At 49.9% G+C, this 20,755-nt stretch overlaps 2 protein-coding genes across 2 annotated transcripts; both read left to right on the forward strand.

Annotated features, from left to right (window-relative positions):
* On the forward strand, positions 1 to 14,302 carry slc25a14 (solute carrier family 25 member 14). Its single transcript, XM_072462112.1, has 8 exons — positions 1 to 186; positions 4,426 to 4,564; positions 6,648 to 6,742; positions 7,991 to 8,076; positions 8,361 to 8,456; positions 9,345 to 9,469; positions 11,285 to 11,498; positions 13,696 to 14,302. The coding sequence occupies exons 1-8, from the start codon at positions 15 to 17 to the stop codon at positions 13,735 to 13,737; spliced, it is 969 nt and encodes a 322-aa protein (XP_072318213.1). The 5' UTR covers positions 1 to 14; the 3' UTR covers positions 13,738 to 14,302.
* Positions 14,303 to 17,812: 3,510 nt separating this feature from the next.
* btg4 (B-cell translocation gene 4) lies at positions 17,813 to 20,432 on the forward strand. Its single transcript, XM_072462090.1, has 4 exons — positions 17,813 to 18,054; positions 18,791 to 18,928; positions 19,132 to 19,399; positions 19,991 to 20,432. Exons 1-4 carry the CDS (start codon positions 17,882 to 17,884, stop codon positions 20,201 to 20,203), a joined length of 792 nt encoding a protein of 263 aa, XP_072318191.1. The 5' UTR covers positions 17,813 to 17,881; the 3' UTR covers positions 20,204 to 20,432.
* The last annotated feature ends 323 nt before the right edge of the window (positions 20,433 to 20,755 follow it).

Below are 20,755 nucleotides of genomic sequence, written 5' to 3' on the forward strand. Positions count from 1 at the left end.
CGTTTTGTGTCGACATGTCTCTGCGGCTCCAGCCCTGCGTTGACCTGTGCGTGACCGCCTTGTTTCTGCTCCTCGCGGGTCTGCAGCAGGTGGAAGCGGACGCCTCTGCCGCGGGCTCCGAGATGGTCAGCCTCAACTGGAAGCCCTTCATCTACGGGGGGATGGCCTCGATGGTCGCGGAGTTTGGTGCGTAACGCGACGCACGCGCCACACACACCGCACGCGCCACACACACCGCACGCGCCACCGCCATGGATCTGTTCTAATGTGACCACAGCACGCAGTTGAAATGTGCAGACGCGCGTGCTGCTGGAACTGCGTTTACTGGAATGCATGGCAGCGGATGCGTGACAGAGGATGCAGAGGAGGCATGGAAGAGGAGGCATGACAGAGGAGGCATGGCAGAGGATGCAGGGCAGAGGAGGCATGGAAGAGGAGGCATGGCAGAGGAGGCATGACAGAGGAGGCATGGCAGAGGAGGCATGGCAGAGGAGGCATGACAGAGGAGGCATGGCAGAGGAGGCATGGCAGAGGAGGCATGGCAGAGGAGGCATGGCAGAGGAGGCATGACAGAGGAGGCATGACAGAGGAGGCATGACAGAGGAGGCATGGCAGAGGAGGCATGGCAGAGGAGGCATGGCAGAGGAGGCATGGCAGAGGAGGCATGGCAGAGGAGGCATGGCAGAGGAGGCATGACAGAGGAGGCATGACAGAGGAGGCATGACAGAGGAGGCAGGGCAGAGGAGGCATGACAGAGGAGGCAGGGCAGAGGAGGCAGGGCAGAGGAGGCATGGCAGAGGAGGCATGGCAGAGGAGGCATGGCAGAGGAGGCATGGCAGAGGAGGCATGGCAGAGGAGGCATGGCAGAGGAGGCAGGGCAGAGGAGGCAGGGCAGAGGAGGCATGACAGAGGAGGCATGGCAGAGGAGGCATGACAGAGGAGGCATGACAGGAGGCATGACAGAGGAGGCATGGCAGAGGAGGCATGGCAGAGGAGGCATGGCAGAGGAGGCATGGCAGAGGAGGCAGGGCAGAGGAGGCAGGGAAGAGGAGGCATGGCAGAGGAGGCATGACAGAGGAGGCATGGCAGAGGAGGCATGGCAGAGGAGGCATGACAGAGGAGGCATGGCAGAGGAGGCATGGCAGAGGAGGCATGGCAGAGGAGGCATGACAGAGGAGGCATGACAGAGGAGGCATGACAGAGGAGGCATGGCAGAGGAGGCATGGCAGAGGAGGCATGGCAGAGGAGGCATGGCAGAGGAGGCATGGCAGAGGAGGCATGGCAGAGGAGGCATGACAGAGGAGGCATGACAGAGGAGGCATGACAGAGGAGGCATGACAGAGGAGGCAGGGCAGAGGAGGCAGGGCAGAGGAGGCAGGGCAGAGGAGGCATGACAGAGGAGGCAGGGCAGAGGAGGCAGGGCAGAGGAGGCAGGGCAGAGGAGGCATGGCAGAGGAGGCATGGCAGAGGAGGCATGGCAGAGGAGGCATGGCAGAGGAGGCATGGCAGAGGAGGCAGGGCAGAGGAGGCAGGGCAGAGGAGGCATGACAGAGGAGGCATGGCAGAGGAGGCATGACAGAGGAGGCATGACAGGAGGCATGACAGAGGAGGCATGGCAGAGGAGGCATGGCAGAGGAGGCATGGCAGAGGAGGCATGGCAGAGGAGGCATGACAGAGGAGGCATGACAGAGGAGGCATGACAGAGGAGGCATGGCAGAGGAGGCATGGCAGAGGAGGCATGGCAGAGGAGGCATGGCAGAGGAGGCATGGCAGAGGAGGCATGACAGAGGAGGCATGACAGAGGAGGCATGACAGAGGAGGCATGACAGAGGAGGCATGACAGAGGAGGCATGACAGAGGAGGCATGACAGAGGAGGCAGGGCAGAGGAGGCAGGGCAGAGGAGGCAGGGCAGAGGAGGCATGGCAGAGGAGGCATGGCAGAGGAGGCATGGCAGAGGAGGCATGGCAGAGGAGGCAGGGCAGAGGAGGCAGGGCAGAGGAGGCATGGCAGAGGAGGCATGGCAGAGGAGGCATGGCAGAGGAGGCATGGCAGAGGAGGCATGGCAGAGGAGGCATGGCAGAGGAGGCATGGCAGAGGAGGCATGGCAGAGGAGGCATGGCAGAGGAGGCATGGCAGAGGAGGCATGGCAGAGGAGGCATGACAGAGGAGGCATGACAGAGGAGGCATGACAGAGGAGGCATGGCAGAGGAGGCATGGCAGAGGAGGCATGGCAGAGGAGGCATGGCAGAGGAGGCATGACAGAGGAGGCATGACAGAGGAGGCATGACAGGAGGCATGACAGAGGAGGCATGACAGGAGGCATGGCAGAGGAGGCATGGCAGAGGAGGCAGGGCAGAGGAGGCATGACAGAGGAGGCATGACAGAGGAGGCATGACAGAGGAGGCATGACAGAGGAGGCATTACAGAGGAGGCATGACAGAGGAGGCATGGCAGAGGAGGCATGGCAGAGACATTTTGGATTTGGAACACACATATTTTCAGCTGAATGTGTCAAGATGAGATGCAGTAGATGTTGTTTATTCCAGCTACATTGCTGTAAACACAGACTTGAAGTATTGAAATCCGTCCATAAAGGTTTAAAACAAGATAAATGAGTCTCGGTGAACTCTGAGTGTTAAACCCGAGTGTGTTTTGGTTTTGAATTGCAATGACGAGCGACCGAAACATCCAACACCTATAAATAGAAGAATTATACATGATACTGGACCAAGTAAAGTCAGATGTCAAACGATTACGCTCTTTGTGAGTTATTGAGTGAATAAAACCAGCAAAGAAAGTGGCTGGTGGAATGAAACGCAGCTTTAAAACTGTGGATCATAATTCAGTTCAATTGTGAAGTGTTGTCGTGGTAATAAACTGGTAAGTAAAACAGTGCTTGCATGTCATTTGTATCAATGCAAAACGTAAGCAAAGATTCACATTGTGATGTTCAAACTGTGCTCACAATCTGGTCTGCAGGAGATTTGTGCAAAGAAATCTGTCAAAAGGGAGATTGAAGTTAAATTTATAATAAAACTGTTTTTGCATTTTAAGCGCTCGGTGTCTATAGAAATGTGAAATATTCCAATCAGGGCTCTCAGTTTGGTCTGGGGGGGATTATAACGCCTTTTAAAAATACAAACATTATTGTTAATATGATTTATATTGCAATACTAATGTAAGTATTTGCCCTTTAAACGGTCAATTATCACATACATTAACACACTCTTATGTATGTCTTACGTTAGACCTGCTTTAGTCCTGCTTTAGACCTGCTTTAGTCCTGCTTTAGACCTTCTTTAGTCCTTCTTTAGTCCTGCTTTAGACCTGCTTTAGTCCTGCTTTAGTCCTGCTTTAGACCTGCTTTAGACCTGCTTTAGACCTGCTTTAGTCCTGCTTTAGACCTGCTTTAGACCTGCTTTAGACCTGCTTTAGACCTGCTTTAGACCTGCTTTAGTCCTGCTTTAGACCTGCTTTAGACCTGCTTTAGACCTGCTTTAGTCCTGCTTTAGTCCTGCTTTAGACCTTCTTTAGTCCTGCTTTAGACCTGCTTTAGTCCTGCTTTAGACCTGCTTTAGTCCTGCTTTAGACCTGCTTTAGTCCTGCTTTAGTCCTGCTTTAGTCCTGCTTTAGACCTGTTTTAGTCCTGCTTTAGACCTTCTTTAGTCCTGCTTTAGACCTGCTTTAGTCCTGCTTTAGTCCTGCTTTAGTCCTGCTTTAGACCTGCTTTAGTCCTGCTTTAGACCTGCTTTTGACCTGCTTTAGTCCTGCTTTAGACCTGCTTTAGACCTGCTTTAGTCCTGCTTTAGACCTGTTTTAGTCCTGCTTTAGTCCTGCTTTAGTCCTGCTTTAAGACCTGTTTTAGTCCTGCTTTAGACCTTCTTTAGTCCTGCTTTAGACCTGCTTTAGACCTGCTTTAGTCCTGCTTTAGTCCTGCTTTAGTCCTGCTTTAGACCTGTTTTAGTCCTGCTTTAGACCTTCTTTAGTCCTGCTTTAGACCTGCTTTAGTCCTGCTTTAGTCCTGCTTTAGTCCTGCTTTAGACCTGCTTTAGTCCTGCTTTAGACCTGCTTTTGACCTGCTTTAGACCTGCTTTAGTCCTGCTTTAGACCTGCTTTAGTCCTGTTTTAGTCCTGCTTTAGTCCTGCTTTAGTCCTGCTTTAAGACCTGTTTTAGTCCTGCTTTAGACCTTCTTTAGTCCTGCTTTAGACCTGCTTTAGACCTGCTTTAGTCCTGCTTTAGTCCTGCTTTAGTCCTGCTTTAGTCCTGCTTTAGACCTTCTTTAGTCCTGCTTTAGACCTGCTTTAGTCCTGCTTTAGACCTGCTTTAGTCCTGTTTTAGTCCTGCTTTAGACCTGTTTTAGTCCATGAATCGTGGCTACGTATGAACTACAGGTGACACACTTGTTCTGTGTTGTGCTCCTCAGGCACCTTCCCCATAGATCTGACTAAGACGCGGCTCCAGGTCCAGGGCCAGTCCCAGTACACTGAGGTGCGCTACAGGGGCATGTTCCACGCCCTGTTCAGGATCGGCAAAGAGGAGGGCGTCCGAGCGCTCTACTCCGGGTGAGACGGCTCCTCCTCCTACTTCTGCAAGAGCACGACCTGTAGAGCACGACCTGTAGAGCACGACCTGTAGAGCACGACCTGTAGAGCACGACCTGTAGAGTACGACCTGTAGAGCACGACCTGTAGAGCACGACCTGTAGAGCACGACCTGTAGAGCACGACCTGTAGAGCACGACCTGTAGAGCACGACCTGTAGAGCACGACCTGTAGAGCACGACCTGTAGAGCACGACCTGTAGAGCACGACCTGTGTGTCTGTAGAGCACGACCTGTAGAGCATGACCTGTGTGTCTGTAGAGCACGACCTGTGTGTCTGTAGAGCACGACCTGTAGAGCACGACCTGTAGAGCACGACCTGTAGAGCACGACCTGTAGAGCACGACCTGTGTGTCTGTAGAGTGCGACCTGTAGAGCACGACCTGTGTGTCTGTAGAGCACGACCTGTAGAGCGCGACCTGTAGAGCACGACCTGTAGAGCGCGATCTGTAGAGCACGACCTGTAGAGCGCGACCTGTAGAGCACGACCTGTGTGTCTGTAGAGCACGACCTGTGTGTCTGTAGAGCGCGACCTGTAGAGCACGACCTGTAGAGCACGACCTGTAGAGCACGACCTGTGTGTCTGTAGAGCACGACCTGTGTGTCTGTAGAGTGCGACCTGTAGAGCACGACCTGTGTGTCTGTAGAGCACGACCTGTAGAGCGCGACCTGTAGAGCACGACCTGTAGAGCGCGACCTGTAGAGCACGACCTGTGTGTCTGTAGAGCACGACCTGTGTGTCTGTAGAGCGCGACCTGTAGAGCACGACCTGTAGAGCACGACCTGTAGAGCACGACCTGTAGAGCGCGACCTGTAGAGCGCGACCTGTAGAGCGCGACCTGTAGAGCGCGACCTGTAGAGCACGACCTGTAGAGCACGACCTGTGTGTCTGTAGAGCACGACCTGTAGAGCACGACCTGTAGAGCACGACCTGTAGAGCACGACCTGTAGAGCACGACCTGTGTGTCTGTAGAGCACGACCTGTAGAGCATGACCTGTAGAGCACGACCTGTGTGTCTGTAGAGCACGACCTGTAGAGCATGACCTGTAGAGCACGACCTGTGTGTCTGTAGAGCACGACCTGTAGAGCACGACCTGTGTGTCTGTAGAGCACGACCTGTGTGTCTGTAGAGCACGACCTGTAGAGCACGACCTGTGTGTCTGTAGAGCACGACCTGTGTGTCTGTAGAGCACGACCTGTGTGTCTGTAGAGCACGACCTGTAGAGCACGACCTGTGTGTCTGTAGAGCACGACCTGTGTGTCTGTAGAGCACGACCTGTGTGTCTGTAGAGCACGACCTGTAGAGCACGACCTGTGTGTCTGTAGAGCACGACCTGTAGAGCACGACCTGTGTGTCTGTAGAGCACGACCTGTAGAGCACGACCTGTGTGTCTGTAGAGCGCGACCTGTAGAGCGCGACCTGTAGAGTGCGACCTGTGTGTCTGTAGAGCACGACCTGTAGAGCACGACCTGTAGAGCACGACCTGTAGAGCACGACCTGTAGAGCACGACCTGTAGAGCACGACCTGTGTGTCTGTAGAGCACGACCTGTAGAGCACGACCTGTAGAGCACGACCTGTGTGTCCGTAGAGCACAAGTCCAGGACCTGAACAAACCTAGAACTAGAACCATCAGGACTTGACTGGTTTGTGTCCAGAAGTGTGTCCCTGTGGTCAGGAAGGACCAGTGGACAGAGATCACTCCAGACTGTTGATTTCAGGTTGTTAGCAGCTAATGCTAATGCTAGCTTGCATATTATTGCGTGGCTATGCTAATAAACGTTAGCCTACTTGCAGTTTTAACGAGCCTCATTTCCAACCCATAAATAAACTGTATTTTAGCCTGATTTTTAGAGTCTTTGTAATCCAGTTAACTCGTATGATGATCTAACTATGATTATGAACATTTAGACTGGATTTACCTAAACAACATAATACAATTGTCTTTCTTTGACATCACTTTGAACATCTTCTGACAGACTGAAGTAAAAGAGGCAGTGCAGTGAATCATTTAGAATCTGACAATAGTTGTTGTTTTTCCACAGGATTTCTCCCGCTCTGCTGCGACAGGCCTCGTATGGAACCATCAAGATCGGAACGTACAACACTCTGAAACGATTCTTTGTCACTCGCCCAGAAGGTTCTACTATACTATTTAATGTACTCTATTGTTGCTTTCATTAAGGCAAGTTTATCTATAGAGCACAGTGTGTACAGCAAGTCATTCAAACGAGAGGTTTACTTCCTCCAGACGACTTGAAATGCAAAAACTGTAACAAGACTCATTTGCAAATTAAATTCAGGGGAAGTTTATTTGATGCGTAGAGAGCATGGAAAGTCTACTCTCAACCGGTCATCACGAGCACACGGGCGGCACAACCGGTCATCACAAGCACACGAGCGGCACAACCGGTCATCACAAGCACACGAGCGGCACAACCGGTCATCACAAGCACACGAGCGGCACAACCGGTCATCACAAGCACACGAGCGGCACAACCGGTCATCACAAGCGCACGGGCGACACAACCGGTCATCACAAGCACACGAGCGGCACAACCGGTCATCACAAGCACACAGGCGGCACAACCGGTCATCACAAGCCACACAACCGGTCATCACGAGCACACGGGCGGCACAACCGGTCATCACAAGCACACAGGCGGCACAACCGGTCATCACAAGCACACGGGCGGCACAACCGGTCATCACAAGCACACAGGCGGCACAACCGGTCATCACAAGCACACAGGCGGCACAACCGGTCATCACAAGCCACACAACCGGTCATCACAAGCACACAGGCGGCACAACCGGTCATCACAAGCACACGGGCGGCACAACCGGTCATCACAAGCACACAGGCGGCACAACCGGTCATCACAAGCCACACAACCGGTCATCACGAGCACACGAGCGGCACAACCGGTCATCACAAGCACACAGGCGGCACAACCGGTCATCACAAGCACACAGGCGGCACAACCGGTCATCACAAGCCACACAACCGGTCATCACAAGCACATGGGCGGCACAACCGGTCATCACGAGCGCACGGGCGACACAACCGGTCATCACGAGCGCACGGGCGACACAACCGGTCATCACAAGCGCACAGGCGGCACAACCGGTCATCACAAGCACACGGGCGGCACAACCGGTCATCACGAGCGCACGGGCGGCACAACCAGTCATCAGGTTTAGGGTGCAATTACTTTCACTTTTTGTCAGATTTAGATTAGTTTTCCCAGTATTTGTGGAGACACATAAACACATAAATCATCATGTCTCCTCATGTCTCCTCATGTCTCCTCATGTCTCCTCATGTCTCCTCATGTCTCCTCATGTCTCCTCATGTCTCCTCATGTCTCCTCATGTGTCTCTGCAGATGAGACGATGGTGATCAATGTCTTCTGTGGAGTTGTGTCTGGAGTCATGTCCTCGTCCATGGCCAACCCCACAGACGTCCTCAAGGTCTGACCCGCTCCGCCTTAACTCTCTGTTTTCCTTGTCTTTAGCTGACATTAGCATAGTGCAGCGCAGCGGTTAGCGCTCGCGCCGCACAGGAAGGTCCTGGGTTTGACTCCAGGTCAACACGGGGCCTTTCTGTGTGGAGTTTGGATGTTCTCCCTTTGCATGCGTCGGTTTCCTCCGGATGCAACACACTTACTTGTACACATAGCTTTAATTAGTAAAGCTAGTTTGTTGCTTTTAAAAACCTTTGTTGATTTATAAAAGATGATATTTGATGTTTTCAGATCCGGATGCAGGCGCAGGGCAGTCTGCTGCAGGGGAGCATGATGTCCAACTTCATGAACATCTACCAGACTGAGGGCACCAGAGGCCTGTGGAGGGTGAGACCAGAGAGGGCAGGACTAACCCTACACCAGTGATCTCAGGGGGCTGTCCTTAGCCCCACTCTTGCTTTGTACACTACATAGTACATGTACATGTACTCGATAGGCCACAGTACTTTAGCATTTGCACAGGAGGAGCACAGCCGTGTGGAGTTCTTTGCAGTTGTGGAAAATAAACTTCATATTTTCACCAAATGTTTGCATGGGTTGGAGTGGTTTAAGGCACAGTATGTTCCACTGTGCTGCAAGAAGTTACATAGTGCACCTTTATGGGTCAAGCCAACCAGCTCCCTCTGGTGTACAAACAAAGTACACGTAATACACATGTATGCAGTAGCGCTACAGTACTGTTCCATCACAGTGTTACTCCAATGGTCAGAAATGGCTAAATTAAGATTAAGATTGTTGAAAAGTTAAAGGTTGAATGGACGATTTTTTTGGCCCAAATCTGAGTCTTATTTCCTCGTGGCGTGGACTGTCCATTAGTCCTGCCACGTATCAATCATAAAACGCACCTACCGCTCACCTGCAGCCGCGTGTGGCCCGTTTCCGCGTGTCTAAGCGCATTGATCTATCATAATATAGTTCCCTCAGTGTACGGGGCAAAATGAAGACGGAGAAAGACTGTTTGAGCTCAGAAGAAGACGGAAATCTGCATGTGGAGTGGCATGTGCACGGGGGAGTGGCATGTGCACGGGGGAGTGGCATGTGCACGGGGGAGTGGCCTGTGCACGGGGGAGTGGCCTGTGCACGGGGGAGTGGCCTGTGCACGGGGGAGTGGCATGTGCACTTCCACCTGAGTTCTCAAATCGCCGAAAAATCGTCCATTGCGCCTTTAAGATCGTTCTTCCAGTTTCTTCATTGGAGCCTTTGTTTCCCCTTCAGGGCGTCATCCCCACAGCACAGCGAGCGGCCATTGTTGTGGGGGTGGAACTTCCTGTTTATGACATCACTAAGAAACACCTCCTTCTCTCCGGAGTCATGGGAGACACCATCCTGGCCCATTTCATGTAAGTTTGAGTCTATTGATTCATTTAAAACACAAATTCATGTACAAAAGCCAAAGTATGAACATCATTTTACCCAGTAATGTCTGTTACACAGTCAGTGCATGACATGCAAACGAATACAACGGTCAACCGGTTTTGAGGTCTTGGACAAGCTCTGTCCTTGTCCAAATACACATGCAGACCAGAAAGTCCAAGTCCTGACAAGAACGTGTCGTCCTCCTAACACTAGGTGGCGATATACATCGTACAACTGTCATGAGCATTTTGGAACAACAGCAAGATGGACAGTTCATCTCTCGTGTCACGTCCGCGTTAGTTATTGTGCAGATAAAGTGCTGCTGGTGTTGTGTTCTTCCTTGTATGGTTTTGTTCCGGGGTCATAGGTCAGCGTGGGTCATGGAGCATGGGTCAGCCTTGTCTAGTTTCAGTGCGATTACACAATCGCATAAGTATGTTTACACACGAAGATTTCTGATTGTATCGGATTAAAGCAACTATTCGTTTTTTTCGTTTGCATGTAAACGTACTGTGAGGTACCTGAGTGGTTCTGAAGTGTGCCATTTCAAGAGACTTCTAAATTCAAAATCAGGAATATCCTATAAGCAGTGTTCTCGCTGAGGGCTTTTGGCATGGCGGCCCACCATGCTGCCGCGGGCACCTGCCATGCTGCCGCAGGCACCCACCATGCTGCCGCAGGCACCCACCATGCTGCCGCGGGCACCTGCCATGCTGCCGCAGGCACCCACCATGCTGCCGCGGGCACCCGCCATGCTGCCGCGGGCACCCGCCATGCTGCCGCGGGCACCCGCCATGCTGCCGCAGGCACCCCCCATGCTGCCGCAGGCACCCGCGCCATGCTGCCGCGGGCACCCGCCATGCTGCCGCGGGCAGGGCCGGCCCCAGCACATTTGGTGCCCTAGGCGAGCTACTCCCCTGGCGCCCCCCCTAGCCTGTTCTGTCCATCCAGAGGTGATACCCCTGACTTGCTAGAATACGTAACACACTGCTTTCGATAGATTTATTTGTCAATCCCAAAATAGTGTTTGAATACATAGAAGGGGGCGCAAAAAACTCCGCCAAGCAAAAAAAATTAAAATAAAAAATCCAGAGGGTGCCCCAGGCACCCGCCTATACGGCCTAGTGGAAGGGCCTGGCTGCGGGCACCCACCATGCTGCCGCGGGCACCCGCCATGCTGAAAAGATACCGCCAGGTATTAAGATAACCGTGTGCGCGCCGCGGGCATTTTAGGGTGCTGCTGCGCTCGCTCGTGCGTTCAGGTGCCGCGGGCGCTGTGGTGTTGTGTGCTCGCGCCGCCTGCTGCGCTCGGCGCACAAGTGTGGAAAGCCAATATGATCACACTCCACCACTTACGGAGCTCGTAACGTCAGACGGCGCATGGCATTAAAAGCGCTGCTTTTTTTGGAAAAGCGTCGGAAAATACGGCGCGATACGCCGCTCCCAAGTGTGATCATATTGGCTTTGCATATCGAGTTAAGTACTTTTTGCTAGCGCCACCATCTTCAAACCTCAGCCCAGCGAGAACACTGTATAAGATTTATGAATGAAATTAAAATTGTACGGCAAGATTACAAAATGTCTGACGCTGCTTTGGTCGTAACATCATTGTCCTTCTGAGAGCTACGACACAAGCTTCTGAGCCAAAACAGTCGCACAACAACGTTACAACACCTGCTCCTCGTGCCGCCTACAGTTCACATTTCAGTTGGATCGCTGTGTGCGGTCATCCCACTCCGCTGCGCTCGTCGCCGTGGCAGTCTAAGCGCTAAAATGACCGCGCCCTCTCTTGTGCGCAGCTCCAGTTTCACGTGCGGCCTGGCGGGGGCGCTGGCGTCCAACCCCGTGGACGTGGTGAGGACTCGGATGATGAACCAGCGCGTCCTGTCGGGGGCGCCGCTGTACAAGGGGACCATGGACGGACTCATGCAGACATGGAAGAACGAGGGCTTCTTCGCACTCTACAAAGGCTTCTGGCCCAACTGGCTCCGGCTTGGGCCCTGGAACATCATCGTATCCTTCACTGCACAGGTTTATCTAGAGCACAGAACTGATCCTTCACTGCACAGGTTTATCTAGAGCACAGAACTGATCCTTCACTGCACAGGTTTATCTAGAGCACAGAACTGATCCTTCACTGCACAGGTTTATCTAGAGCACAGAACTGATCCTTCACTGCACAGGTTTATCTAGAGCACAGAACTGATCCTTCACTGCACAGGTTTATCTAGAGCACAGAACTGATCCTTCACTGCACAGGTTTATCTAGAGCACAGAACTGATCCTTCACTGCACAGGTTTATCTAGAGCACAGAACTGATCCTTCACTGCACAGGTTTATCTAGAGCACAGAACTGATCCTTCACTGCACAGGTTTATCTAGAGCACAGAACTGATCCTTCACTGCACAGGTTTATCCAGAGCACAGAACTGATCCTTCACTGCACAGGTTTATCTAGAGCACAGAACTGATCCTTCACTGCACAGGTTTATCCAGAGCACAGAACTGATCCTTCACTGCACAGGTTTATCTAGAGCACAGAACTGATCCTTCACTGCACAGGTTTATCTAGAGCACAGAACTGATCCTTCACTGCACAGGTTTATCTAGAGCACAGAACTGATCCTTCACTGCACAGGTTTATCTAGAGCACAGAACTGATCCTTCACTGCACAGGTTTATCTAGAGCACAGAACTGATCCTTCACTGCACAGGTTTATCTAGAGCACAGAACTGATCCTTCACTGCACAGGTTTATCCAGAGCACAGAACTGATCCTTCACTGCACAGGTTTATCCAGAGCACAGAACTGATCCTTCACTGCACAGGTTTATCTAGAGCACAGAACTGATCCTTCACTGCACAGGTTTATCCAGAGCACAGAACTGATCCTTCACTGCACAGGTTTATCTAGAGCACAGAACTGATCCTTCACTGCACAGGTTTATCTAGAGCACAGAACTGATCCTTCACTGCACAGGTTTATCTAGAGCACAGAACTGATCCTTCACTGCACAGGTTTATCTAGAGCACAGAACTGATCCTTCACTGCACAGGTTTATCCAGAGCACAGAACTGATCCTTCACTGCACAGGTTTATCCAGAGCACAGAACTGATCCTTCACTGCACAGGTTTATCTAGAGCACAGAACTGATCCTTCACTGCACAGGTTTATCTAGAGCACAGAACTGATCCTTCACTGCACAGGTTTATCCAGAGCACAGAACTGATCCTTCACTGCACAGGTTTATCTAGAGCACAGAACTGATCCTTCACTGCACAGGTTTATCTAGAGCACAGAACTGATCCTTCACTGCACAGGTTTATCTAGAGCACAGAACTGATCCTTCACTGCACAGGTTTATCTAGAGCACAGAACTGATCCTTCACTGCACAGGTTTATCCAGAGCACAGAACTGATCCTTCACTGCACAGGTTTATCCAGAGCACAGAACTGATCCTTCACTGCACAGGTTTATCTAGAGCGCTTTCATTAGCCCAGTCGCAGTAGAAGGGGGCGGGGCCAGTAGGAACGGTGCAAAATGCATACAACCTCATCAGTGTTAAAAAGTAGTCTTGTAGCTCATGTTTGCCTGGTTCATTTACTCAAAGTTCACGCAAACACAAGGACATTTTAAAAGATGCGTTCATGAACCCGCAGACTTTTAGATGAGCGCAGTCTTCCCGTATTTTGGACGAGGTATTTCAAATGTGGACGGGCATTTTCGAGTGCAGGGACGCGGTCATTTCATTAATAAATCTTAGAAAAAAAGGGAATATTATCATTAAATCGCGTTTGACAGTCGTCCGCCATTACAGTTTACTGTTTACAAGTGAAAATTTGCATGCTGCGCGCTGATTGGTCGACAAAATCGCCTGGCTCTGATTGGCTGCCGAGCCGCTGTCCGGAGAATTCCGTAGCTACTCCTTTTTTCGTCAAGTCGGCCCCCGGACAAAACTATTTGGACGCAGTGTTTTCAAATCCTATCTAAAATTCTGTTAAAGATGTTTTATTTTCAACAAAAAAGGTGCATGTGAATAACTGGTATATTTTTGTTGTGAATGCTAATGCTAGCTGGCTTGTGACTGTGATATAATTTCCCTGCAGCGCTGCCACGTTCATATTTATGCACTCTTGACTTTTTAAATGTCTTTCCTCTTGTTTTCTACATCGTTTCGAGCGTTTCCCCTTAACCTTTTCCCCTCAGTTCTTTATTACGTTCGAGCAGCTGAAGAAACTGCCGTTTTAACCCTGAAGGACTGATGTTTGTATCCACACACACGGTCACGACGCGGGACTCTGCAGCGCCCTCTGCAGCGCCCTCTGGAGCTCACACTTTTACTTTTACCTCCGTTTTTTAGCCGACACTCCCAAGACGGCGTCAATTCAGCCAGTTCTAATTCACCACATGCTTTTGCTCTGTGTAGATGATGTGCAGAGAAGAGAAGATGAAAGAAGCTTTATTTGTCCCACGATGGGGAAATTTCACTGTTGCAACACAGATTAGGCAGAAGTATAATCATTTAAAAAAACAGATTACAGACCTGGAAATGTTTCTTGTAAAGTTATGTTCATAAAATGTGTGTTTTGTTTGAATTTGAAAATATTCAAGTTCGAAACCTAATTATGAGTTACAGAAACAAGCTATACAAGCGTTGGCGGTGACTTCATACATACAGCGGCCATTTTGAAAGGGGCACGCGATATACTAGCAACCACCACGACTGCATCCTTTTCTACAGCATAACGAGCTACGAATACTTTGATTCTTTAGACGATAACGGCAGACTAAGGTACACGACAAAGCTTTCATTCCTTGGTCTGACAACAGAGCGATGTCCTGACAGAACGCAGGTTTTTGGCCTCATAGCTCCTGGATATCGTATGTAGTAGACGTGTTGTTGTGCCCCTTTCAAAATGGCGGACTCTGTTGCCACTGCAAACATTCCTGGATGTGCGAACGCATGTATAAGTTTGTTTTGTGTGTTACATTATGAGTTACAGGAATGAGCTATACACTGGTTTTATGAAATGTATACGATAAGAGAACGTTTTGCCGTGTCATTTAGGATTAATCCGCGTTCAAGGGCAGCTCGGACTCTTCGTGTTATTTGTTTCTTTGGTCGGGACGGTGCATGTTCGTGAATATCCGCGGTATAAGTCGTATTATTTTTATCCGTCTTTTTGCCTGTGGTCGGACGCTCAGGACTCTCGCTGTAACTTTTCACCCTGATGAAACGCCCCTGACATCACACTGATGAAACGCCCCTGACATCACACTGATGAAACGCCCCTGACATCACACTGATGAAACGCCCCTGACATCACACTGATGAACCGCCCCTGACATCACACTGATGAAACGCCCCTGACATCACACTGATGAAACGCCCCTGACATCACACTGATGAAACGCCCCTGACATCACACTGATGAAACGCCCCTGACATCACACTGATGAAACGCCCCTGACATCACACTGATGAAACGCCCCTGACATCACCCTGATTAAACGCCCCTGACATCACCCTGATTAAACGCCCCTGACATCACACGGATTAAACGCCCCTGACATCACCCTGATGAATAGCCCCTGACATCACACGGATGAAATGCCCCTGACATCACCCTGATGAAACGCCCCTGACATCACCCTGATGAAACGCCCCTGACATCACACTGATGAAACACCCCTGACATCACACTGATGAAACGCCCCTGACATCACCCTGATGAAACGCCCCTGACATCACCCTGATGAAACGCCCCTGACATCACACTGATGAAATGCCCCTGACATCACACTGATGAAACGCCCCTGACATCACCCTGATGAAACGCCCCTGACATCACACTGATGAAACGCCCCTGACATCACCCTGATGAAACACCCCTGACATCACACTGATGAAACGCCCCTGACATCACCCTGATGAAACGCCCCTGACATCACACTGATGAAACGCCCCTGACATCACACTGATGAAATGCCCCTGACATCACACTGATGAAACGCCCCTGACATCACACTGATGAAACGCCCCTGACATCACCCTGATGAAACGCCCCTGACATCACACTGATGAAACGCCCCTGACATCACACTGATGAAACGCCCCTGACATCACACTGATGAAACGCCCCTGACATCACACTGATGAAACGCCCCTGACATCACACTGATGAAACGCCCCTGACATCACACTGATAAAATGCCCCTGACATCACACTGATGAAACACCCCTGACATCACACTGATGAAACGCCCCTGACATCACCCTGATTAAACGCCCCTGACATCACCCTGATTAAACGCCCCTGACATCACACGGATGAAACGCCCCTGACATCACACGGATGAAACGCCCCTGACATCACACTGATGAAACGCCCCTGACATCACACGGATGAAACGCCCCTGACATCACCCTGATGAATAGCCCCTGACATCACACGGATGAAATGCCCCTGACATCACCCTGATGAAACGCCCCTGACATCACCCTGATGAAACGCCCCTGACATCACACTGATGAAACGCCCCTGACATCACCCTGATGAAACGCCCCTGACATCACCCTGGTCGCCAGGGACGACACGATACAAAGATTTGGGTGTTACATCGTGATTTAACGACCAAACAGAGGACTTCTTCTCCTTCATCGCCTCCCACTGTAGTTGTACGTCTTCAAAGTATGTGTTTTACGCTATACCATACAAAAGAGAGAAAGCTGATTGTTTAGTCTTCGTCATTCCTCGAGTATGTGACGAGCATTATGAGTCAAAGTAAAGTTAATATGACATAAAAGGCCAGATGAATAAATAAAAAAAAACTGCACATTAGTGGAGAGAAGATGGTGTTCTTAAACTCTCATGATTAGAAAAAAACTATAAAATCTATAAAACGTAAAAGCTCCAGTTTGTAGTTTTAATTATTTTAGCTTGAGTCTAGTCGGCTTTTCCACATCTGTTTTTGTTCATTCCCTTTTCTTCAGTTTTGGAGTTGAGTCGCTGCCAAACTGATGATCCTGAAACGAGAAGGTTTCAGCTTCTATTCTCTGAGAGTACATCAAATGTTACAGAAAAGTCTATTCTTGCATTTCAGAGTGAAAAGTTTGCTCTGGGGATCGACTGGGGCCGCTGTGCCAAAAGAATGAATATGTGTCATTTTAGTTTTGTTTTTTTGTCCGTCAATATTTTCCAAAGCTCTTGTAGAAGACGTCACAGCGTTAAATCGTGCTGAAGTGAGAGGCAGCAGTGAAAATGCAGGATAATGGACTTTGTCACTAATATCAGGGAAAACTTTAGAGGATTTTCCTTTTATTTCTTATAAAAATGCCATTTGTTTTAGTCCGAACACTGGCCCCTGTTCAATCTGACGCAGACACAAATGTGTGGCCTCTTTTGAAATGTAGGAATAAAACTGTTACCTCCTGTTCTGACGCACAACTCTTTAAATATTTATTCTGAAAAGTGCAGCTTTGTTGAACCACATAAATATTGTACAGGCCTCATAAAGCTCTTTATCCACGTTTTAACTTTTCAAATGTCATGCCAAAATGATCTTGAAATGGATTTATTTTTTACTGTATTTAATTTAAGTTAAGTTAGTCAATGAAACTTTTTTGTTTCCAAATTAAATGTATTGATTTGAAGCAGACTTTGTTTTGGAAAAGTCCCAAATATTTGTCTTTTGAATGTATTTTCTTCACTGTTGTATTCAAAATTAAACCCCCAAAAACTTGATTTGAATGAAATTTAAGCATTTTTATTTATTATGGTCAACTTATTTTCACAAAGTGGATTCAAAGCACTGTCTTCTCTGTTTGTAGCGCCCCCTACAGGCGGCGCGCTGTCCACTGTTGGTTTGATTGACTGCTCTGTGTTTTTGCTTGAGTCACTCTGACAGAATTAAATCATCTGTGGATAAATGCGTCTGTTTTACATGTTTTTGTCTCGTTTTGTCCAAAGTTTAACCTGTATTTAAGAAAAGCAATAATGGAGCATAACCATGGACTTTAGTGTATAATTTCCTGAGTCTCCACATCGATAAATCACATTTAAGAGATTTAACATTCACAGTTCTGATACTACTTTATACATTTAAATGCAAACAAAAGGCGTATTCTTCATCAGAAACGCTACGTCAGGTGCGCTACGTCACGTGTCCGCTCCGCCACGTCAGGTGCGCACCTGAGTTCATTTAACCTGGCCCCGCCCTCTTCACCGTACGAGCTCCTCTTTTTCTGCTCCCGTTTTGAAAACAGTGACGGGCGCGGACTCGTTGGCGTGATCTGTCTTTTGTTTTAGACTATATTGTGTTTATTGTGTTGTAGGGCTGTCCTACTTTACCTCTTTTAGCTTATTTTAATCCTCATTTTGGAGGCGGAGCCATGAAGGAGGAGGTCGCGGCCGCCGTATTCTTCGTGGCGCGGCTCGTGAAACGATACGGCGCATTGGACGGCGGCGGCAGGGACCGGTTTGCAGCCGCGCTCACGTGCGTGCTGTTTGAGAGCTACAGGAGCCACTGGCACCCGCACCTGCCCAGCAGGGGCCAGGCCTACAGGTCAGTGAACGCACCACGTGAGGGCCAGGCCTACAGGTCAGTGAGGGCCAGGCCTACAGGTCAGTGAGGGCCAGGCCTACAGGTCAGTGAGGGCCAGGCCTACAGGTCAGTGAACGCACCACGTGAGGGCCAGGCCTACAGGTCAGTGAGGGCCAGGCCTACAGGTCAGTGAGGGCCAGGCCTACAGGTCAGTGAGGGCCAGGCCTACAGGTCAGTGAACGCACCACGTGAGGGCCAGTTTAAGGGACAACCGAACATAAGAATGTAATTTGTTGTTTACAAGATGAACAAATGACTGTGGCTTAAGTTTCTGTCTCTTTGGTGTCATTTTCAATCGCTTTATATAATATAAAGGGTTCATCTTCACATTTACAGTTATTACAACAACTGTCAATCAGTCTAGACCGAGGATGACGTTTCAGATCAGGAGTAAATGAGTCGACCATGACATGGGTTTAACAGCTAATTAAAAATGTGTGGAACCTGCCGGAGCCTGAGGCTCATTCACACAGGTGCATCAAGATTTTAAATGACTTCATTTGCAGTTATTTGTTGACCCGGATTAGCTCCAGAAGTCGACAGATAAATGCAAATGAAATCAGTTTTATGCACCATGGAAACTAGATCTGAGACTGAGCTGGTTTACGTGAGTCTGTTCTCCAATAAAGCCGACTGTATCGACCCTCTGAATAACGACCCGTGGAAATAAAGAGTATTAATATGTCGTGTCCTCTAGGTGTTTGCGTATGAACCGCGCCCAACTCCGGGACCCCATCCTGCAGCAGGCCTGTGAGCGGAGCCTGGTGCGCTACGAGGACCTGGGGCTGCCTCTGGAGCTCACTGTGTGGGTGGATCCTGGAGAGGTCTCCTGCAGGTGAGGGCCATGCCCCAAGAGCCCCTACGACGCGGGGGGGCCCGCTGCACGACGCGGGGGGGCCACACTACATGGGCCCCTGCCCTGTAATGAAGCCACAATTTAATTCATATTAGAAGCTTTTGAACGCAGCCTTAAGTCAGCTTAAAACTGTCACTTCCACAACATAAATGGAGGTGAAATGAAATGATGTCCGTTTGCAGATACGGCGAGCACAGCGCCCCCTTCTGCGTGTCGGTGGTGAAGAGCGGTCGACGCGCAGACGGGGAGTTCTCGCGCCGTATCCATGACGCCGTGGAGCGGGCGAGTCTCGAGATCCAGTCGGGAAGTTCTGATGAGGAGGATGGGGCGGAGCTGAGTCTGAGCAGTAACTGCAGCAACCAATCAACCGTGTGCCCCACTCCGCCCCCGCCCAACGAGCCCGAGCCCAAGACCATCCCCACCGTCAGCAACCCCAACAGCGTGTACAGGGTGAGTGACCTGCCCTACGGGGTGAGTGACCTGCCCTACGGGGTGAGTGACCTGCCCTACGGGGTGAGTGACCTGCCCTACGGGGTGAGTGACCTGCCCTACGGGGTGAGTGACCTGCCCTACGGGGTGTACGGGGTGAGTGACCTGCCCTACGGGGTGAGTGACCTGCCCTACGGGGTGTACGGGGTGAGTGACCTGCCCTACGGGGTGTACGGGGTGAGTGACCTGCCCAACGGGGTGTACGGGGTGAGTGACCTGCCCAACGGGGTGTACGGGGTGAGTGACCTGCCCAACGGGGGTCACAAAGGGGAATAGAAAGTAGAAGTCATTTTAGGATTATTTACACCGTCCCTAAAGAACTCCGGGGATTGTTTTGGTTGTATAAAGTGGGAAAGTGAAATCCTAATTTGCCGTTTGGAAGAAAGTGAATCTTTTATAAAATTATTGTGTTAAAAGTGTTAATGTCTTACTAAGGCTTTTCTTTCCCTCATTCAAGTGACTATTAAATGTATTTAGATGATTTATTCTTAAACTGCCCTCGTTGTCGGTCCGTAGCTCGTTCATGGTGTAACTCTGTTTCCGTTCCCACAGTTCAGTGAGTTTGCTCCCGGGGCCCCACAGACCTGGCTCACGTACCCGAAGAAGCTCTTCTCTGAGAAAGCCTTCCCCCCACTGCCGCCTCCATCTTCTAGTCTGGCACCGCAGCTCTCAAACCAGAAGGGCTTAAAGTCGTACCGAGCCACGTTCATGTTCACCGGGCCCAGGGTGGACAAGTACCACTGGGTCAGCAAATCTCGGTCCTAACGCTCCACTAATGCACTTATCGTCTTCTTTTTGTGACAGTTTTTTGTGTCTTAACTATTAACTATACACTATTGAATGGTTTAATTTAGTGCTGTTCAAGCATGATTTTAAATGTCTACAAAATGTTTTAAAAGCTCCCAATGTAAATGTTTTAAACTAAACTTGAACCGAATGTGAATAAAGTAAAGTTGAGCTGTCAATGAAAAGAAATAAAGCGTCCTTTCAGTTCCGATACGACTGTTGTTCTGGTCTTTGTTTGTTACCCGAGGAAAAGGCACATTCATAGCATAAGAACAGATATTATTAATTAAGGCTGCACTAAAAGCCATCGCTAGTTCAAATATGAAGTAGGCATATTTGAATGATTATCAGGGTAAATATAGTAGTATATAGTATAATTTGTGTTTGAGGTTATTTGGAAACGGGACACGTGTCATTGGTCCACGTTAGTGCAGCGGTCGCCACTTTAACGTCTTTAGAACATTACAGAATTACATATTTTTGGTCTTAAAGAACGAGTAACGTTTGAAAAGTTTGAACCGGAAACGCGAA

Source organism: Eucyclogobius newberryi, unplaced genomic scaffold, assembly GCF_026437365.1.
Source record: "Eucyclogobius newberryi isolate DKJ021-1_F unplaced genomic scaffold, fEucNew1.0.hap1 SCAF_37, whole genome shotgun sequence".
Classification (NCBI taxonomy): domain Eukaryota; kingdom Metazoa; phylum Chordata; class Actinopteri; order Gobiiformes; family Gobiidae; genus Eucyclogobius; species Eucyclogobius newberryi.